The following is an 18,670-nucleotide window of genomic DNA, read 5'->3' on the forward strand; positions in this document are numbered from 1 at the left end:
TCTCCAGATAAGCTGCGTGGATAATGAATGAATGAGTGAATGAATGAATGCACGAATGAATGAACGACGGGACGGCGGATGATGTCGTCCCAAGGTGGTGTTTGTTTTTGCCGTCTTTTTTTCCCACGTCATCGTGGAGAAAAAAAAAAAGCATTATTTTTGCGCCGTTATTGCTGTGGAAATGTGATTATCTGCAGATTTGGATCTGCAGAGACGCTGCTGGAACAAATCTCCAGGGAGGAAATGTGTTTACATTCTTCACGGTGGACAGGCGTGGGCGAGGAAGCCTCGGGGGCTCCGTGCCTTGCTCAAGGGCACAGTCAGCACAAAAACACTAAATTACTAAATAACTCCTCTTATTGCACCAGCAGCAGCAGCAGAAGTTGTAGTAGTTATATTAATTACTGTTATTGTGTAATAATGACGATAAGAAAAAATATTTTAAAAAGATTATATAATCATCATTGCATGAAAATAATAATATTGATAATCATAAGATGAAACAAGATAAATTTTATTGATCCCCATTGGGGAAATTGCTTTGTCACAGCAGTGCAACAGTTTATTATTATTATTATTATTATTAATAATAATAATAATAATAATAATAATTATTATTATTATAAAATGAATAATGATGAAAATAAAAAATAATACTAACAACAATAATAGTAATAATAACAAACAATAACAAAAATAAGATGAAAAATATTAGAATGATCATGATTTTAATTACTACTATTGTAGGATAATAATATAATTATAATAATCATAACAATAATAAAATGAAATTAATCTATAGCTCCCATTTCATGATTACGATCATGGCATGATAATATGATTAAATCAAATTATATTTAATAAAGTTATGAATAATGATAATAATAGTAATGGTAAAAATAATCAGAAGGCAAGAAGAAGAAGAAATAATTACGATGATCATGATTTTAATTGATTACAATGAATTACAATCAAATTACCATGATTGTAATTACTGTTGTTATTAATAATACAGAAAACATAGTAAGAAATTTGCAAATAATTATAAATCAAGAATCATTTTGATTGTTCTAATAATAATAGTAATGGTATTAATTATTATTACTATTATTAGAAGAGGAAAAATAACAAATTATCATTATTTTAATTACTACGACTACAGGATACTATAGCTGATAATAATGATGATAATGATGATAATGATAGTAATTACCCCACGGTTACCATTAAATAATGACTATTGATGAATATATACTTGTATATACTTGTGCATACAAGTACATGTAAATACGTGTTGTATTAATGCGTATAAATTAGGGTTATTGCACAGAAAATATTAATAATAATAATGATGATAGTAATAATGTAAATAATAATAACACTAATGATAATAACACTAATGATAATAATAATACTGCTATTAATAACAACAATAATAATAATAATAATAATAATAATGCTATTAATAACAATAATAATAATAATAATAAAAGTGATAATGCTAATAATCATAATAATAATAGTGATAATGCTAATTATGATAAAAATAATAATAATGATAGTGATAGTGCTAATACTACTACAAATAATAATAGTGATAATGCTTATAATGATAAAAATCATAATAATAATGATAGTGATAGTGCTGATACTACCACTACAAATAATAATACTGATAATGCTAATAATAATAATAATGCTATTATTATTAATACTGATAATGATAACAATGCCAGTAATGTAATGCCAATAATAATAATAATGACAATAGTGATAACGCTAATAATAATAAAAGAAATGATAATAATAGTGATAGTGCTAATAATAATAATAATGCTATTATTATTGATAATGATGATAACAATGCCAGTAAAATAATACCAATAATAATATTAATAATATTAATAATAATAAAAATAATAACTATAGTAATAATGCTAATAATAATGCTTATAATAATGCTAGTAATAATAATAATAATGCTAATAATAATAATGCTGCTTATAATGATAATAATGATAATAATAATAATAATAATAATGATAGTAATAATATGACTTGTGTCAGCCCGTCAGACTGTCCGTCCGATCGCGGACATGGAAACCCTCGGTCAGCCATGGACGAGGAAATGCGTTTCTCGGGCTCGTCCACGGAAAGTGGTTTCCACGGTTACCCTTTTAGCCTCTCCTCCAGAATCAAGTATGTGTGTGTGTGTGTGTGTGTGTGTGTGTGTGTGCCTCCCGGCTGTGGAACTTTCCGCTGAGGTCGGCCTGCCAAAGCGATTTGGATAAAATGACCCGAAATAACATTTAAAAGCCAATAAAGTGGCATATTAACAGCCGCACGGCTAAAATGACCTCAGCTTAGCGCAGCTCAAAATGGCCGCCGCCGCCGCCGCCGCCAGGTGTGAGCCGCCTGCCAATCAAATAAATGTTTAATGCACGCCTTTTAACGGCTACACGATGTTAGCATCAACGGCTAACAATGTTAGCAGTGCTCAGATATGAGCACACACACACACACACACACACACACACACACACACACACAGCACAAAGGGCCCTTTATGGCGGCCGAGGTGTCGCCGCCCCCGGTTCCAGACCCGGTGCAGGTCCGGTCCTGGTCCTGGTCCTGGAGGTGCGCCGTCACACTTTCTGTGGATGGCGTTGCCATGGAAACTGTGCCAAAACAACCCCCCCTTCTTCTCAGAACCCCTCCATCACCCGGACCTTCTCCGTCCACAGCCAACCTGCTGGACGCCATGCTGCTGAAGAACGGCTGGAAGGGCCAATCAGAGCGGAGGGCGGAGCCTCCGGGGACGCCGCGACCTCAGGACCTTCTCTGGTGTCACTGCAACCACCACTGCCCTGAAGACGCCGTCAACAACACCTGCAGGTACAAACACCAGGACCACACGTACCACCATCAGAAGATCAGGTGTCGGAAGCTCCTCCTCACGGCCAGAAGGTCCTGCTCGGGTTCCTTCCTGTGTGGAGGCTCCATGTTCTCCTCGGGTCTGCCTGGGGTTCCTCAGGGTTCCTCAAGTTCCTCGGGGTCCTCAGGGTTCCTCGGGTTCCTCAGGGTCCTCAGGGTTCCTCGGGTTCCTCAGGGTTCCTCAGGGTTCCTCGGGTTCCTTGGGTTCCTCAGGGTTCCTCGGGTTCCTCAGGGTTCCTCACAGAGTCCAAACACATGCAGGAGCATCACTGGAGACCCTGATGTGTAGATGAGAAGGTGAACGGTTGGAACTCTATGTTGAAGGAAATTGTTGTGCCAGAGTTTCAAGTAAAAACATAACAGTAATAGATAATAGTAGAGAGAAGGAAGAATAAGAAATACAATGAAATATAATGAAATATAAATCGTCTTCACTGTAAACTGTAACTACAAAGATTTGATTTGAAATGGATGGATAGATGAACAAATGGATTAATGAATGAATAGATGGTTGAATGAATGCATGGATGGTTGGATGAATAGATGAATGAATACATGGAAGAATGGGTGAATGAAGGAATTAATGGATGGATGGATGAGCAAATAAAAGAACTAATAGATGAATAAATGGATGAATAGATTAAAGAATAACTGGATGAGTGACGGAATGAATGGATTGTAGATTAGTCAATGGATGAAAGAATTAATGGATGAATGGATGGATGAAAGGATGGATGGATGGATGGATGGATGGATGGATGGATGAATGAATGAATGAATGAATGAATGAATGAAAAGGATGGATGGATGGATGGATGAAAGGATGGATGGGTTAGTGGATGAATGGATGGACGGACGGACGGACGGACAGATGGATGGATGGATGGATGAATGAATGAATGAATGAATGAAAGGATGGATGGATGGATGGATGGGTGGATGAATGAATGAATGAAAGGATGAATGAAAGGATGAAAGGATAAATGGATGGATGGGTGGGTGGATGAATGAATGAATGAAAGGATGAATGAATGAAAGGATGAATGAATGAAAGGATGAAAGGATGATTGAATGAATGAAAGGATGGGTGGATGGTTGGATTGGTCAGCTGACTAATGGATGGATGGACAAATAAATGAATGAACATCGAATCCTTTCCATCCTGTGTGTGTGTGTGTGTGTGTGTGTGTGTGTGTGTGTGTGTGTGTGTGTAGGACGGACGGCTACTGCTTCTCCATGGTGGAGGAGGAGGAGGGGGGGCAGGTGGTCTTCACCGCAGGCTGCCTGGGATTGGCCGGCTCCGAGTTCCAGTGCAGGGTAACCGCCGGCATGTGTGTGTGTGTGTGTGTGTGTGTGTGTGTGTGTACCTGACCTCCAGGTGTGTGTGTGTGTGTGTGTGTGTGTGTTGTCCAGGACAGCTGGAAGCCTCGCTCCAGGAGGTCCCTGGAATGCTGCACCCAGCAGGACTTCTGCAACCGAGGCCTGCAGCCCACGCTCCCCCCGCGCTCCCGCAGTGGTACGATCCAACTACACCTCCGTCCACTCCCTCTCTTTTCTTTCCATCCATCACTCCATCTTCTCTTCTCTCTTTTCTTTTCTTCCATCACTCCATCTTCTCTCTCTTTTCTTTTCATCCCTTCGCTCTTCTCTCTCTTTTCTTTTCTTCCATCACTCCATCTTCTCTCTTTTCTTTTCTTCCATCACTCCATCTTCTCTTCTCTCTCTCCTTACACCTTCTCTCTTTTCTCACCATCTCTCCATCGCTCTCTTCTTTCTCTCTTTTCTTGTTTCACTCTTTTCATCCTCCTTTCCCTCTTTCTTTCTTTTTCATCCCTCTCTCTCTCACCTTTCTCACTCTTTCATACCATTTTTTCCCTCTCTCCTTTCTTTCCCTCTTTTTCCCTTTCAAACTCTCCTTTCACGCCATCTTTCTTTCCCTCTTTTCACTCTTTCCCACTCTTTTCTTTCTCTTTTCCCTTTTTTCTCCCTTCTCTCTCCATCTTGCTTCCATCTTTCCCTCTTTTCTCCCTTTCTTCCATCTCTTTTCTCTCCATCTTTTTTATCTCTGCTTCTTCCTTCTCTCTCTTTTCTCTCCATCTTCTCTCCATCTTCTCCTCTCTGTTCACTCTTTTCACATCCTCTTTTCTCTCTCGAACTCTCTCTATCCTTCTCTCTCTACTTCCTCCCTCTTTTCTCTTTATCTTTTTCACTTTTCCCCACTGTTTCCTTTCTCTCTCTTTTCATTTTTATTGTTCTACCTCTTTTTTTTGATCTCCCTCTCTCCTCTCCATCTTTTTACTTTTTTCCTCACCATCTTTTCTCTCTCCCTTCTTTCTCCCTTTTCCTTTTCACACCATCTGTCTTCCCTCTCTTTTCTCAAACCTGTTCTCTCTCTTTCTCTTTCGCTTCACTCTCTTTTCTCTCTTTTCGTTATCAGCTTATGTCACACACACACACACACACACACACACACACACACGCACACACAGGCACATGCACGCATGCACACACACACGTACAGAGTGCCTGCGTGTTTACATCGATGGACACGACCACTGTAATAGCAACGTTATAACAGTGTAATAACAGTGTAATAGCAGTGTAATAGCAGTTAATAACAGTGTAATAGCAGTGTAATAGCAGTGTAATAGCAGTTAATAACAGTGTAATAGCAGTGTAATAACAGTGTAATAACAGTGTAATAGCGTTAATAACGTGTAAAAGCAGTTGATAACTGTGTAATAACAGTGTAATAACAGTGTAATAGCATTAACAGTGTAATAGCACTGTAATAGCAACGTTATAACAGTGTAATAACAGTGTAATAGCAGTGTAATAGCAGTTAATAACTGTGTAATAGCAGTGTAATAGCAACGTTATAACATTGTAATAGCAGTTAATAACAGTGTAGTAGCAGTGTAATAACAGTGTAATAACAGTGTAATAGCGTTAACAGTGTAATAGCACTGTAATAGCAACGTTATAACAGTGTAATAACAGTGTAATAACAGTGTAATAACAGTGTAATAGCAGTGTAATAACAGTGTAATAACTCTGAAATCATGACACACTTGGTGTTTTATTGTTTTAAAAACACTCAGTGTTTTGTGGGAAGACACTACTGTGTGTGTGGGTGTGTTTGTGTGTGTGTGTGTGTGTGTGTGTGATTGACAGCAGCTGGGTGGAAAGCCCAGAGCTCCAGAGCCGCTTCGGTTCCTCTGGGGTTCTTCACGGACGTCGGCGTGACACCCGATGCCGCCGATCCAGGAGGGCATCGGAGGATGGATGGAGGAGGAGGAGGTTCATGGAGGAGACCAAAGCGATGAATCATCTTTCTTTCTTCTCCGCAGACTACGTGGACGGCGGCGTGCACACCACGGCCCTCCTCACCTCCACGAGCGTCTGCGGCGTGGTCCTGGCGGCCGTCCTCGTCATCTTCTGCCTGCGGTAGGAGGACGAAAAACCAAACTGGCGTCCGGCGGCGGCGGCGGCGGCGCTCGGTAAACGCGGCGTATCTCCTGCAGGTTCAGGCGTCGGGTGGTTCGACCTCGCTTCGCCATCGACCCGGAGCGGGACGAGACCTTCATCCCTCCCGGCGAGTCCCTCAAGGACCTGCTAGAACATTCCCGCAGCGTGGGGTCCGGCTCGGGCTCGGGGCTCCCTCTGCTGGTGAGAAGCAGGAGGCATCTCAGCGGCTTCCGCCGTCTCCTCGGCTTCCCGTCAGCGTGACGTCCCGTGCTTCCAGGTGCAGAGGACCATCGCCAAGCAGATCCAGATGATCAAGCAGATCGGGAAGGGGCGCTACGGCGAGGTGTGGATGGGACGCTGGCGAGGAGAAACCGTCGCCGTCAAGGTGTTCTTCACCACCGAGGAGGAGAGCTGGTTCAGGGAGACGGAGATCTACCAGACCTTCCTCATGAGGCACGACAACATCCTGGGTGAGATGGAGCTGTGTGTGTGTGTGTGTGTGTGTGGGAGTGTGTGTGTGTGTGTGTGTGTGTGTGTGTGTGTGGGACTGTGTGTGTGTGCGCATCCCGATGGGTGCCTGTGTGAGTGTGTGTGTGCATGCCAGGAGGTGTGTATGCATGCATGGGTAGGTGTGTGTGTGCGTGTGTGTGTGTTTTTGTGCGTGTGTGGGTGTGTGTGTATGCCATGATGTGTGCACGTGTACATGCGTAGGTGTGTGTGTGTGTGTGTGTGTGTGTGTGTGTGTGTGCATGCCATGATGTGTGTATGCATGCATGGGTAAGTGTGTGTGTGTTTGTGTGCGTGGGTGGGTGTGTGTGGGAGTGTCTGTGTGTGTGCGTACCGTGATGGGTGCCTGTGTGAGTGCGTGTGTGCATGCCTTGATCTGTGAATGTGTGCATGTGTAAGTGTGTGAGTGTGTGTGTGTGTGTGTGTGTGTGCATGCCATGAGGTATGTATGCTTTAATGTGTAAGTGTGTGAGTGTGTGTGTGTGTGTAAATTTGTGCATGCCATGAGGTGTGTATGCATGCATGGGTAAGTGTGTGTGTGCGTGTGTTTGTGTGCGTGGGTGGGTGGGTGTGTGTGTGTGCATGCCATGATGTGTGTATGCATGCCTATGTAAGTGTGTGAGTGTGTGTGCACATCGTGATGGGTGCCTGTGAGTGTGTGTGTGCATGCCTTGATCTGATCTGGGAATGTGTGCATGTGTAAGTGTGTGTGTGTGTGTGTGTGTGTGTGCATGCCATGAGGTATGTATGCTTTAATGTGTAAGTGTGTGAGTGTGTGTGTGTGTAAATTTGTGCATGCCATGAGGTGTGTATGCATGCATGGGTAAGTGTGTGTGTATGCATGTCATGATGTGTGTATGCATGCATGTGTAAGTGTGTGTGTGTGTGTGTGTGTGTGTGTGTGTGTGTGTGTATGTGTGTGCATGCCATGAGGTGCGTATGCGTGTATGTGTAAGTGTGTGAGTGTGTGTGCGTGTGTGTGCAAGTTATGATGTGTGTATGCATACATGTGTAAGTGAATTAGTGGGTATAAGTGTGCGTGTGTTATGATAAGTGTTTGTGTGTGTTATTTCGGCACACACTCAGAAAATAACATGCACACACTTACTCTGCTATTACACTGTTATTACACTGTTATTACAGTGGACACAGATGAAAACAATGATGAGCTACTGTGTGTGTGTGTGTGTGAGTGTGTGTGTGTGTGAGTGTGTGTGTGTGTGTGTGTGTGTGTGTGCATGCCATGAGGTGTGTATGCGCGTATGTGTAAGTGTGTGAGTGTGTGTGCGTGTGTGCAAGTTATTATGTGTGTACGAGTGCATGGTTAAGTGTGTGAGTGTGTGTGTGTGTATGTGTGTGTGTGTAAGTGGGTATAAGTGTGCGTGTGTTATAATAAGTGTGTGTGTGTGTTATTTCAGCACTCACGAAACTGTAACAACAGGTTAATAACACTCAGACAATAACATGCACACACTTATTGTGTTATTACACTGTTATTACACTTTTATTACACTGTTATTACACTGTTATTACACTGTTATTACACTGTTATTACAGTGGACACAGATAAAAACAATGATGAGCTACTGTGTGTGTGTGTGTGTGTGTGTGTGTGTGTGTGTGTGTGTGTGTGTGTACTAATCCCCCTCCTTCTGTTTCCAGGGTTCATAGCGGCCGACATCAAGGGCACGGGCTCGTGGACTCAGCTGTACCTGATCACCGACTACCACGAGAACGGCTCGCTGTACGACTTCCTCAAGTCCAACACGCTGGACGCCAAGGCGCTGCTGAAGCTGGCGCACTCGTCGGCGTCGGGCCTCTGCCACCTTCACACCGAGATCTTCGGCACGCAGGGAAAGCCGGCCATCGCCCACCGCGACCTGAAGAGCAAGAACATCCTGGTGAAGAAGAACGGATCCTGCTGCATCGCAGACCTCGGCCTCGCCGTCAAGTTCAACAGGTACCAGGGCGCATACAAGGATTACAATTTAAATTTTAGATTCAAATTATTATTTTTATTTTTTTTATTTCAAAATGTGCTTTTTGAAGCCTTTTTAAAAAAAAAAAAAATGCTGATTTTTTTTTCATGTCAAAAAAACAACAACAACATGAAATCTGAAAATGATTTATTAATAATTATTATTAATTATCAATTAAAATGAAATAAATTAAAAAAAATAAACATCCAGGACATTCAGTCACCAATGTGCAAATAACTTATATTTATATTAAGTATATATATTTATGGATGAATTTTAATTTCAAAATGTCTTGATGAAATTTTGGTTAATTTTCTTATGATCACATCAATTATGCTGATAGGAATAGTTTTCAAAGTGATTCACAGTGATTTTTCAAACTGATTATGCTGCTATAAAAAATTGTGATGATTATATTGATTATATTGATATTTAGAAGATTGTAATTGTGTTCTGGAGAGCATCCGGTTCTTAATCAGACAGATTTGAACAGTTCTTAAATTTTCCCCCAAAATGCTGAATTTTTTATGTATTTCAGAGTGAAAACTTTGATTTTAACGATTTTGACAATTTATGTGCATTTGAAAAATCACACAGAGTTTGAAAAATAATAATAAAAAAATAAACAATAATAAAAATAAAATAAAAAAAAATTCAAATATCAAAATGTTCAATTTTGAGGTTCAAAGCCTTTTTAAAGGAACATGGCTGATTTTTTTTTTGAGGATTGTAAAACAAAAACAAAATTTGAAAGTTAAGTATTAATAATTGTTATGTAGAATTATTTATAATTATAATTAAACAACATCCAGGACATTCAGTCAACAATGTTTTAATGAATGCATTTTTAGTTGTGGAATTTGGAGTTTTATGAGAAGGTCTTTTTTGTCTATTTTTCAGGTAAAATGCTTATTTCCAGCATTATAAATGGATAATTAAAAAAATGTAATAAATAAATAAATTCAAGTTTCAAAATTTAAAATGAAATATGATCATATTAATCATGATGCTATTTATAATTTTCTAAGCTTAATATTATTTGAACTGATATCAAAATTATTGTGGTCATTATATAGAATATTTATTGATTATTATTATTAATATTATTAAAGTTATACTTTCTGGTTCTGGGGAGCACCTGGTTATCTAATCAAAGATTTGAAGCATTATTTCAATTTTTTAAAAAAGAAAACTGCTGGTTATTTTCAACTTTTGAAATGAAAACTTTGATATAATGATATTTTTGAAAAAAATGCACAAAAAAGGAAAAGCTTATTCAAAAGAGTAATCAAAAAAATCTGGATTAAAACATACAGAGAAAAATAAGAATAATAAAATATAAAATTTTAAAATTGAAAAAATTTTAGAATAAAAATCCCGGACACTTAGTCACTATTATTTTATTCAATGAAGTTTTCATTTCAACATGTTGAGTTTTTAGAATTTCTTTTTGAGTTTGTTTGATAGACCTATCATTCTTATTATTCTTACTATTAAATGAATGAGATGGGAATAAAAACAAAGAAAAAAACAAATTAAAAAAAAAAAAAAATTAATGTTGAAATAAAAAATGCAATTGGAGTGGAAGGACATCCAGGACAATCATTTTTATGAGAATTTCATACATACATACAATTTTATGTTTTTTTTTCCAGAAAAATGTTGATTTTGTTTCAGGATTTGATTTTTTGAAAATTTTCATTTTACATTTTTTTATATTTTTGTCACCATTAAAAAAATGAGATTATAGATAGATTAAATCAAAAAGGAAAAAAAAAAATTCATTTAAAAAAAATATCAAAAATTAAAATGAAAATATAAAGAATGAAAGCAAAGTTTTCTAATTAGAATTCAAATTTGAATTAAAAGCTTGAATTTGAATTAAAAATTAGAAATTAAAAAATTAAAAATGAAATCTTCAGTCAACAATGTTTTAATCAATGTATTTTTAATTTCAAAATCTTCCAGTTTTATAGATGTTAGACCCTTTTGGTTAGTTTTCCCACAATTAAATTTTTGGTGCAGATATTTATATTGTTTTAATCATGATGAGAAATTATTGTGATAATGGTTCTTCATCAAGAAGTTTTGAAGCTTTTTTCAAAAATTTCAAGAGAAAACTTGAAAACTTTGACTATGATTCTATCATTTTGTGTCCCTTAAACAAAATCACAAAACATATTAAAATTCAAAAATTTTATCCAAAAAGTTTGATTTTTTTTTTTCAAAAATATGAATAATAAAAAAATTTAACAATGCTGTTCTGTAGAGAATGTTTTTTTTAAAGGTATTTTGAATTTCAATTTCTTGATGCGGTTTGGTTAATTGTCTTATAATATTAATTATAATGATGCAGAAAAATTATTGTGATAAATATATTGATTATATTGATGGGTTTGCATCTGGTTCTTTATCCAAAATATTTGAAGCCTTTTTAGTAAAAACTTTGATTTGTACGAATTTGACATTATGTTAGAAAATCAATATGCGTAAAAACATTTACACAAGGTGTTGAAAAATCACACAAAAAACTGTAACGGAAAAATGTAATGATAAAAGTCATAAAAAAAGATTAGGGTCAAGAAAAAATATTAGACAGCAATAGGAATAATAAGAATATGGATTTTTTAAAAAGGAAAATTAAAAATGTAAAATTAATAGGGTTTGATTTTTTGAATACTTTTTCTCCATTGAAAAAAAGCACAAAAAAATCTGTTTTGAAAACTAATGAAAAAAGAAAAAAATGAAAAAAAAAACTTAAAAATTACACAAAAAGTAAAATTAGGGAACATCTGAGACATTCAGTCTGGGAGTTTTTAAGGAGAATTTTCTCATCATTTTTCTGATTCCATTCACGACACTGATAATTATAACAGTTTAATTCTGCTATTAATTTAGCAAATATACGCGTTGGTGTTGTTTCTCCTGCAGCGACACCAACGAGGTGGACCTGCCCCTGAACCTGAGGGTGGGCACCAAGCGCTACATGCCCCCTGAGGTTCTGGACGAGACCCTCAACCGGAGCTACTTCCAGTCCTTCATCATGGCCGACATGTACAGCTTCGGACTCATCGTGTGGGAGATGACGCGCCGCTGCGCCGCCGGAGGTCAGACCGCCGCCGCCGCCGCCGTCCTCGTCTTCATCGCCGCCGAGAACCTGACGCATTAAAAGTAGAAAATATCGGAAAAAAAATCCAAATTATTACTATGACAGATGTAGATCTAATGGCCTTATTGATGATGAGATATTTCGTAAAAACGTAATATGGAATTTAAGAAGCTGATTTATTTATTATTTTCAATTTTTATTGATTTATTTTTGCCCGTCATCTCACATCTTTTCCTTTCATGTTTGTATATATACATATCTATGCTATTTTAATCCATTTTTATTTCTCTCCATATATTTGTTTATATTAATTTTCAATTTTAAGATTGTATAATCAAAGGAAAGATTTTCCTCTCATGCCAAGACAATTGTAATCAAGAAGATATTTTTAAGAAGTAACTACTTCAAATATTTTAAGTAGAATTTTTTTTTCATTAATTTTGCTTTTTAATTTTCCATTTCAATCCATTTTATTTCTCTCCATATATCTGTTTATATTTCTATTTTTAGTTTTTAGATTGTATAATCAAAGGAAAGATTTTCGACTAATGCCAAGACAATTCTATCAAGAAGACATTTTTAAGAAGAAACTGCTTCCAATATTTTAATTTGAATCTTTTTTTTTAAAATTAATTTTGTTTTTTAATTTTTTCATTTTAATTCATTTTTTATTTCTCTCCATACATTTGTTTATATTTTCATTTTTAATTTTAAGATTGTATAATCAAAGGAAAGATTTTCCTCTCATGCCAAAATAAACAAATGACACTTTTAATCAAGAAGACATTTTTAAGACGCCACTGCTTCCAATATTTTAAGTTTAATTTTTTTTTAATTAATTTTGTTTTTTAATTTTCCATTTTGATCCATTTTGTTTCCCTCCATATATTTGTTTTACATTTCTATTTTTAGTTTTTAGATTGTATAATCAAAGGAAAGATTTTCGACTAATGCCAAGACAATTCTATCAAGAAGACATTTTTAAGAAGAAACTGCATAATGCAATTAATGTGTAATTTGAATCTTTTTTTTTAATTAATTTTGTTTTTTAATTTTTTCATTTTAATTCATTTTTTATTTCTCTCCATATATCTGTTTATATTTCTATTTTTAGTTTTTAGATTGTATAATCAAAGGAAAGATTTTCCTCTAATGCCAAAAAAACAAAACAAAAGACAATTTAAATCAAGAAGACATTTTTGAGAAGAAACTACTTCCAATATTCAAATTTGAATCTTTATTTTTTAAATTAATTTTGATTTTTAATTTTCCAATGGTTGATTTCTTGTATTTTCTTTTAACAGTGACAAAACGTCTGAATCATCAGATCAAAGCTTTCACTTCAAATCTTTAAAATGATCCGTTTTTTTCCTCAGAAACTCTTGGATCAATAACAACTCACCAAATATTTTTCAGAGCCAAATTACACATATCCTAATATCAGCGTAGTCAATATAGTTATGACAATCATTTTCATATGAATGTAATTAATATCTGTTGACAAGACTATTGTTATAAATATAATTAATATCTTAAGAATTTAAACTCAACTGACATTCAAAATTTTAAATTTAAAACTACATTCACTAAAACTTTGCTGACTGAATGTCCTGGATTTCCTTTGGTGTTTTGCAATCTTAATTTTAATTTCAATTTTAATTTAGATTTGCCATTTTTTTATATTAGTTTAACCTTCATCTTTATTTTTTCAGTTATTTTTTATTTTTTAATTTTTCAATCACATTTTCAATGCTGATTTTTTTTTAATGGAAGAAAAATGTTAAAATCATGAAATATTCCTAAAGTCATTTAAATGGTTATATTAATTAATTTTTATTAATTTATTAATTTCTTTACTTTTATATTTTTTATAACCTTTACTTTTCCTTTTTTGTTTAAATTTTTAATGTGTTAATTTTAATTTTCTCATCAAATTCCCCCCCAAAAATTTGCATTTTTTAGGAGGTGAAACCACACTAGACAAACTGAATGTCAGGAAGAAATTCTCCCAAAAAAAAAAAAAAAAAGAAAAAAAAAGTTATACATATTTGACAAAATATTGTATTTTTTTGGGTTAAAACTTTATTGATCATAGGTTTCCTGTGAAACAAAACAAATTTATTAAGAAAATAAGAAATGAAAAAACAAACAAATGCATGGCCTTAAAAATGAAAGAAAGAGAAAAACAAACGAAAAGATGAATAATGGAGGAAAAAAAAATTCAGTCAAAAAGAAAGAATCAAAAAGTAAAAATCACCTGTTTGGAAGAAAAAACATTTCCAAAGAGAAAAAAAAAAATCAAACGGAATGAAATTTCGAAAAATGAAAATAACCCCAAAACAATTTGATAACTTCCGAAAAAAAAAAAAAAAAAAAAAAACCAACACATTTTATCAATTTGTTTCATTTTTTAATGTGTTAAAAAAAAGACGTGGAAACTCCTGTAGAACCGGTGGAACCCGTGTAGAACCCGTGTAGAACCCGTGTCCTCGCCCCCAGGCCCGGTGGAGGAGTACCAGCTGCCCTACCATGACCTGGTGCCCACCGACCCGTCCTATGAAGACATGAGGGAGGTGGTCTGCAGGAAGCAGCAGAGGCCAGCGTTCGCCTCCCGCTGGGGAGCAGACGAGGTAAACAACACAGAAATGTATACATGCATATAAATGCATACATACAAATACATACTTACATACATACATATACAAACATAATACATATACATGCATACAAACATATACACATACAAACATATACTGTATATATACATACATATATACATACAAATATGTATACATATACATACATACATACATGCATGCATGCATACATACATACATACATACACACATATGTACATATATACACACATGTGTACATATATATACACACATACATACATAAATACATATGTACATATATACACACAAATATACATACATATTTACATATACATACATACACATATACACACACATACATAGACACACATACATACAGACATATATATACACACACATACATAGACACACATACATACATACATATACATATAAACATATAAGTACAAACATACATACATATATATACAAACATACACACATGCATCTACATGCATACATATCCATACACACATCCATACACATATTTTAAACATACATAAATATATATACACATACATACCTAAAAACACATATATACTTTCATGTATGTTGTTATGTATGTATATACATGTATTTAAGCATGTATATATTTCTATGTATGTAAATAATGTATGTATATATGTATGTCTGTCTGTGTATGTAGATGTATGTAGGTATGTATATGTAAGTATGTGCGTTTGCATAGATATGTGTGTATGGATATGTATCTATAAGTATGTATAAATGTATGTATCTATGTGTGTATGGATATGTATGTAAGTATGTATTTGTTTATGTATTTATGTATGTATGTATTTATGTATTTATGTTTGTATGTAAATGTATGAATATGTAAGTTTCTATAGATATGTATGTATACATGTATATGTATTTATGAATGTATGTATATGTTTGTATGTGTTTATTTATAATTTTGTAAGAATGTATGTATGTATGTATTCATGTGTGTATGTATGTATGTATGTTTGTATGTATGTATGCATGTATGTATGTATGTGTGTATGTATGTATGTTTGTATGTATCTATGTCTATTTGTCTATATATATGTTTGTATAAATGTATGTATTAATATGTACGTGTGTATATACCGTATATGTGTGTATAGATATGTTTATATGTATGTGTGTCTATATGTGTCAATAGATATGTATGTATGGATGTATATATGTTTGTATGTACCTACATGGTTGTATATATGCATACACTTTTTGTGTATTTATAAAAATATCTATGTATATATATATTTATATACAAATGTATGAATGCATGTGTATGTGTATGTATCTGTCAGTATGTATCTATGTATGCTCGTGTGTGTAAGTATATATGCATATGTGTGCATGTTTTATAGATATGTTTTTATATATACATATATATACATACATACATACATACATACATACAAACACATACTTACATTGAAACATATCCATACATACATACATGCATGCATACATATATACATACATACATACACACATACATATATAAATATATACATACGTACATATACATACAGCATGCATGCATGCATCAATACATTTGTGTGTTTTTTGTATGTATTAGTGAATGTACATTTTTTTATTTATATGTACAGTATGTATGTATTTATGCATGTATGTATGTATATATTAATGCATGTGTATGTATGTGTCTATGCATTAATGTACATTTTTTAAATGTTTTTTAAATTTTATATACTTACCTATATACATACTTACACATATATATAATGGAAGAACTCTGTGTATATATGTGTGTATACTCTGTATGTATTTACATATATGGATATAAACACATTTGTTTGTTTGTGTTTATATGTTTTCTGCATGTATATTTGGATATATTCAGTGTATACATATGTATATAATCTGTGTTTGTGTGTGTTTATGTATATATATATATGCATACACTCTGTGTCTATATTTGTATATACTCTGTGTGTATACTTTGATACTAGGAGTGTTTATATTTATTTACATATATAATTCAAATGCACTATATACTATATTTATATGCACACATTCGTGCATGTATAAATGTATGTATGTATATAAACGCATGTGCGTGTGTGTGTGTATATATATATATGCATACACTCTGTGTCTATATTTGTATATACTCTGTGTGTAAACTTTGATACTAGGTTCGTATATATATTTATTACATATATAATTCATATGCACTATATACTATATTTATATGCACACATTCGTGCACGTATAAATGTATGTATATAAACGCATGTGTGTGTGTGTGTATAAACATGAATATATATTAATGTATGCTGTATGTGTCACACATAAATGTAAGAATGAGAGGGTGAATGGTTGTTTGTATTTGCTAGGATGAATAAGTGAATGGTTATGTGTCTATGTGATGGCAAAAATATAAACACCACCGTGTGTGTGTGTGTGTGTGTGTGTGTGTGTGTGTGTGTGTGTCCTCAGTGTCTGCGTCAGATGGGGAAGCTGATGTCGGAGTGTTGGGCCCACAACCCCGCGTCCCGTCTCACCGCCCTGCGGGTCAAGAAGACCCTGGCCAAGATGTTGGAGCTCCAGGACATCAAGCTGTGACGGCGGGTCCCCGGAGCCCCGCCCCCTCCCCGCTCCGGCCAATCAGAACGAAGGAACCCGCGACGACGAGGAGGCCGGAAGCGAACCCGCGGCGCGGTTGCGGCGTGATTAGCCAGTGCTTTCTGTGAAAGCGGAGAAGCTCTCAGGTCCATGGAGGAGGACCTTCAGCCTGGAGGAGGAGGAGCTTCTGCTCGACCTTTGACCCCCACGGCAGCCTTTTGTACTGCAAATCTTTATTACTGTGGAATGAACATTATAAACGAGGGGTTATAAGAGCTGACGGTACTGCAAGGCAGGACTGGAATACTGCATAGTGGTATTTGAATACTGCAAGGTACTACTGGAATACTGCAATGTAATATTGGAATACTGCAAAACTAGCACTGCAATACTGCAAGGTAGTATTGGAATACGACAAGGTTGCCTGTGAATGCTGCATCGTAGTGTTTAAATCATGCAAAATACTCATTTTGATGCTTCATACTAGTATTTGAATTCTGGAAGTTAGTATTGGAATACTGCAAGATTGTACTGTAATACTGCGAGGAAGTGCCAGGATACTGAAAGGTTGCATTTGAATACTGCAATACAGTGTGGAAAATAGCATTGGAATACTGCGGGTTAGTATTTAAATACTGCGAGTTAGTATTACAATACTGCAAGTTAGTGTTTGAATACTCCAAAACAACATTGTCATTCTGCAAGGTAGTATTTGAGTACCACAAGTTAGTATTGGATTACCGCAAGACAGTATCGGAGTACGTCAATGTAGTATTTGAACACTGCAATGTAGTACTGGAATACTGCAAGATAGCATTGGAATACTGCAAAATTGCATTGGAATACTGCAAAGCAGTATTTGGATACTGCAAGTTAGTACTGGAATACTGCAATATAGCATTGGACTGATACAAGGTAGTAGTCAAATACTGCAAGGTAGTATTTGAGTACTGCAAATTAGTATTGGAAGAATGCAGTATAACATCGGGATACATCAAGATAGCATTGAAATACTGCAAGATAGCATTGAAATACTACAAGATAGCAATGGAATACTGCAAGATAGCATCAAAATACTGCAAGATAGCATTGAAATACTACAAGATAGCAATGGAATACTGCAAGATAGCATCAAAATACTGCAAGATAGCATTGAAATACCACAAGACAGCAATGGAATACCGCAAGGTAGTACTCCGCCCGCGTCCTCCTGTTTGTAAATAATGAAAATGGGCGACTCGCCGGATGTGATTTACCCGTGCACGGAAAAGACCCACACACACTCTCTCGCACACACACACACACACACACACACACACACACGCGTGCCTTACTCCTGTCCGTCCACAGGCGGTGGCGGCGACGGCGGCGAGCTGAACGGCGTTTTGTAAATAAACACAATAAAATCCACGGGCTCCCGTTTCAATGTTGCATAT

The 18,670-nt window shown here is 35.5% G+C and overlaps 1 protein-coding gene across 1 annotated transcript in view; it reads left to right on the top strand.

The window, feature by feature from the left end:
• Positions 1 to 18,596, top strand: part of bmpr1bb (bone morphogenetic protein receptor, type IBb) — a 24,616-nt gene extending 6,020 nt beyond the window's left edge. The window contains exons 2-11 of the mRNA XM_086151800.1: positions 2,745 to 2,895; positions 4,149 to 4,251; positions 4,348 to 4,450; positions 6,285 to 6,381; positions 6,459 to 6,603; positions 6,680 to 6,872; positions 8,572 to 8,869; positions 11,820 to 11,995; positions 14,497 to 14,627; positions 17,109 to 18,596. Coding sequence (XP_086007926.1) covers positions 2,745 to 2,895; positions 4,149 to 4,251; positions 4,348 to 4,450; positions 6,285 to 6,381; positions 6,459 to 6,603; positions 6,680 to 6,872; positions 8,572 to 8,869; positions 11,820 to 11,995; positions 14,497 to 14,627; positions 17,109 to 17,234 — 1,523 coding nt within the window. The 3' untranslated portion in view covers positions 17,235 to 18,596. The remainder of the gene's footprint in view (positions 1 to 2,744; positions 2,896 to 4,148; positions 4,252 to 4,347; positions 4,451 to 6,284; positions 6,382 to 6,458; positions 6,604 to 6,679; positions 6,873 to 8,571; positions 8,870 to 11,819; positions 11,996 to 14,496; positions 14,628 to 17,108) is intronic.
• Positions 18,597 to 18,670: the final 74 nt, after the last annotated feature.

The sequence above is a fragment of the Fistularia commersonii genome, chromosome 9 (genome assembly GCF_037954325.1).
Source record: "Fistularia commersonii isolate RoL2024-O1a breed Wild chromosome 9, RoL_Fcom_v1.0, whole genome shotgun sequence".
NCBI classification, from domain to species: domain Eukaryota; kingdom Metazoa; phylum Chordata; class Actinopteri; order Syngnathiformes; family Fistulariidae; genus Fistularia; species Fistularia commersonii.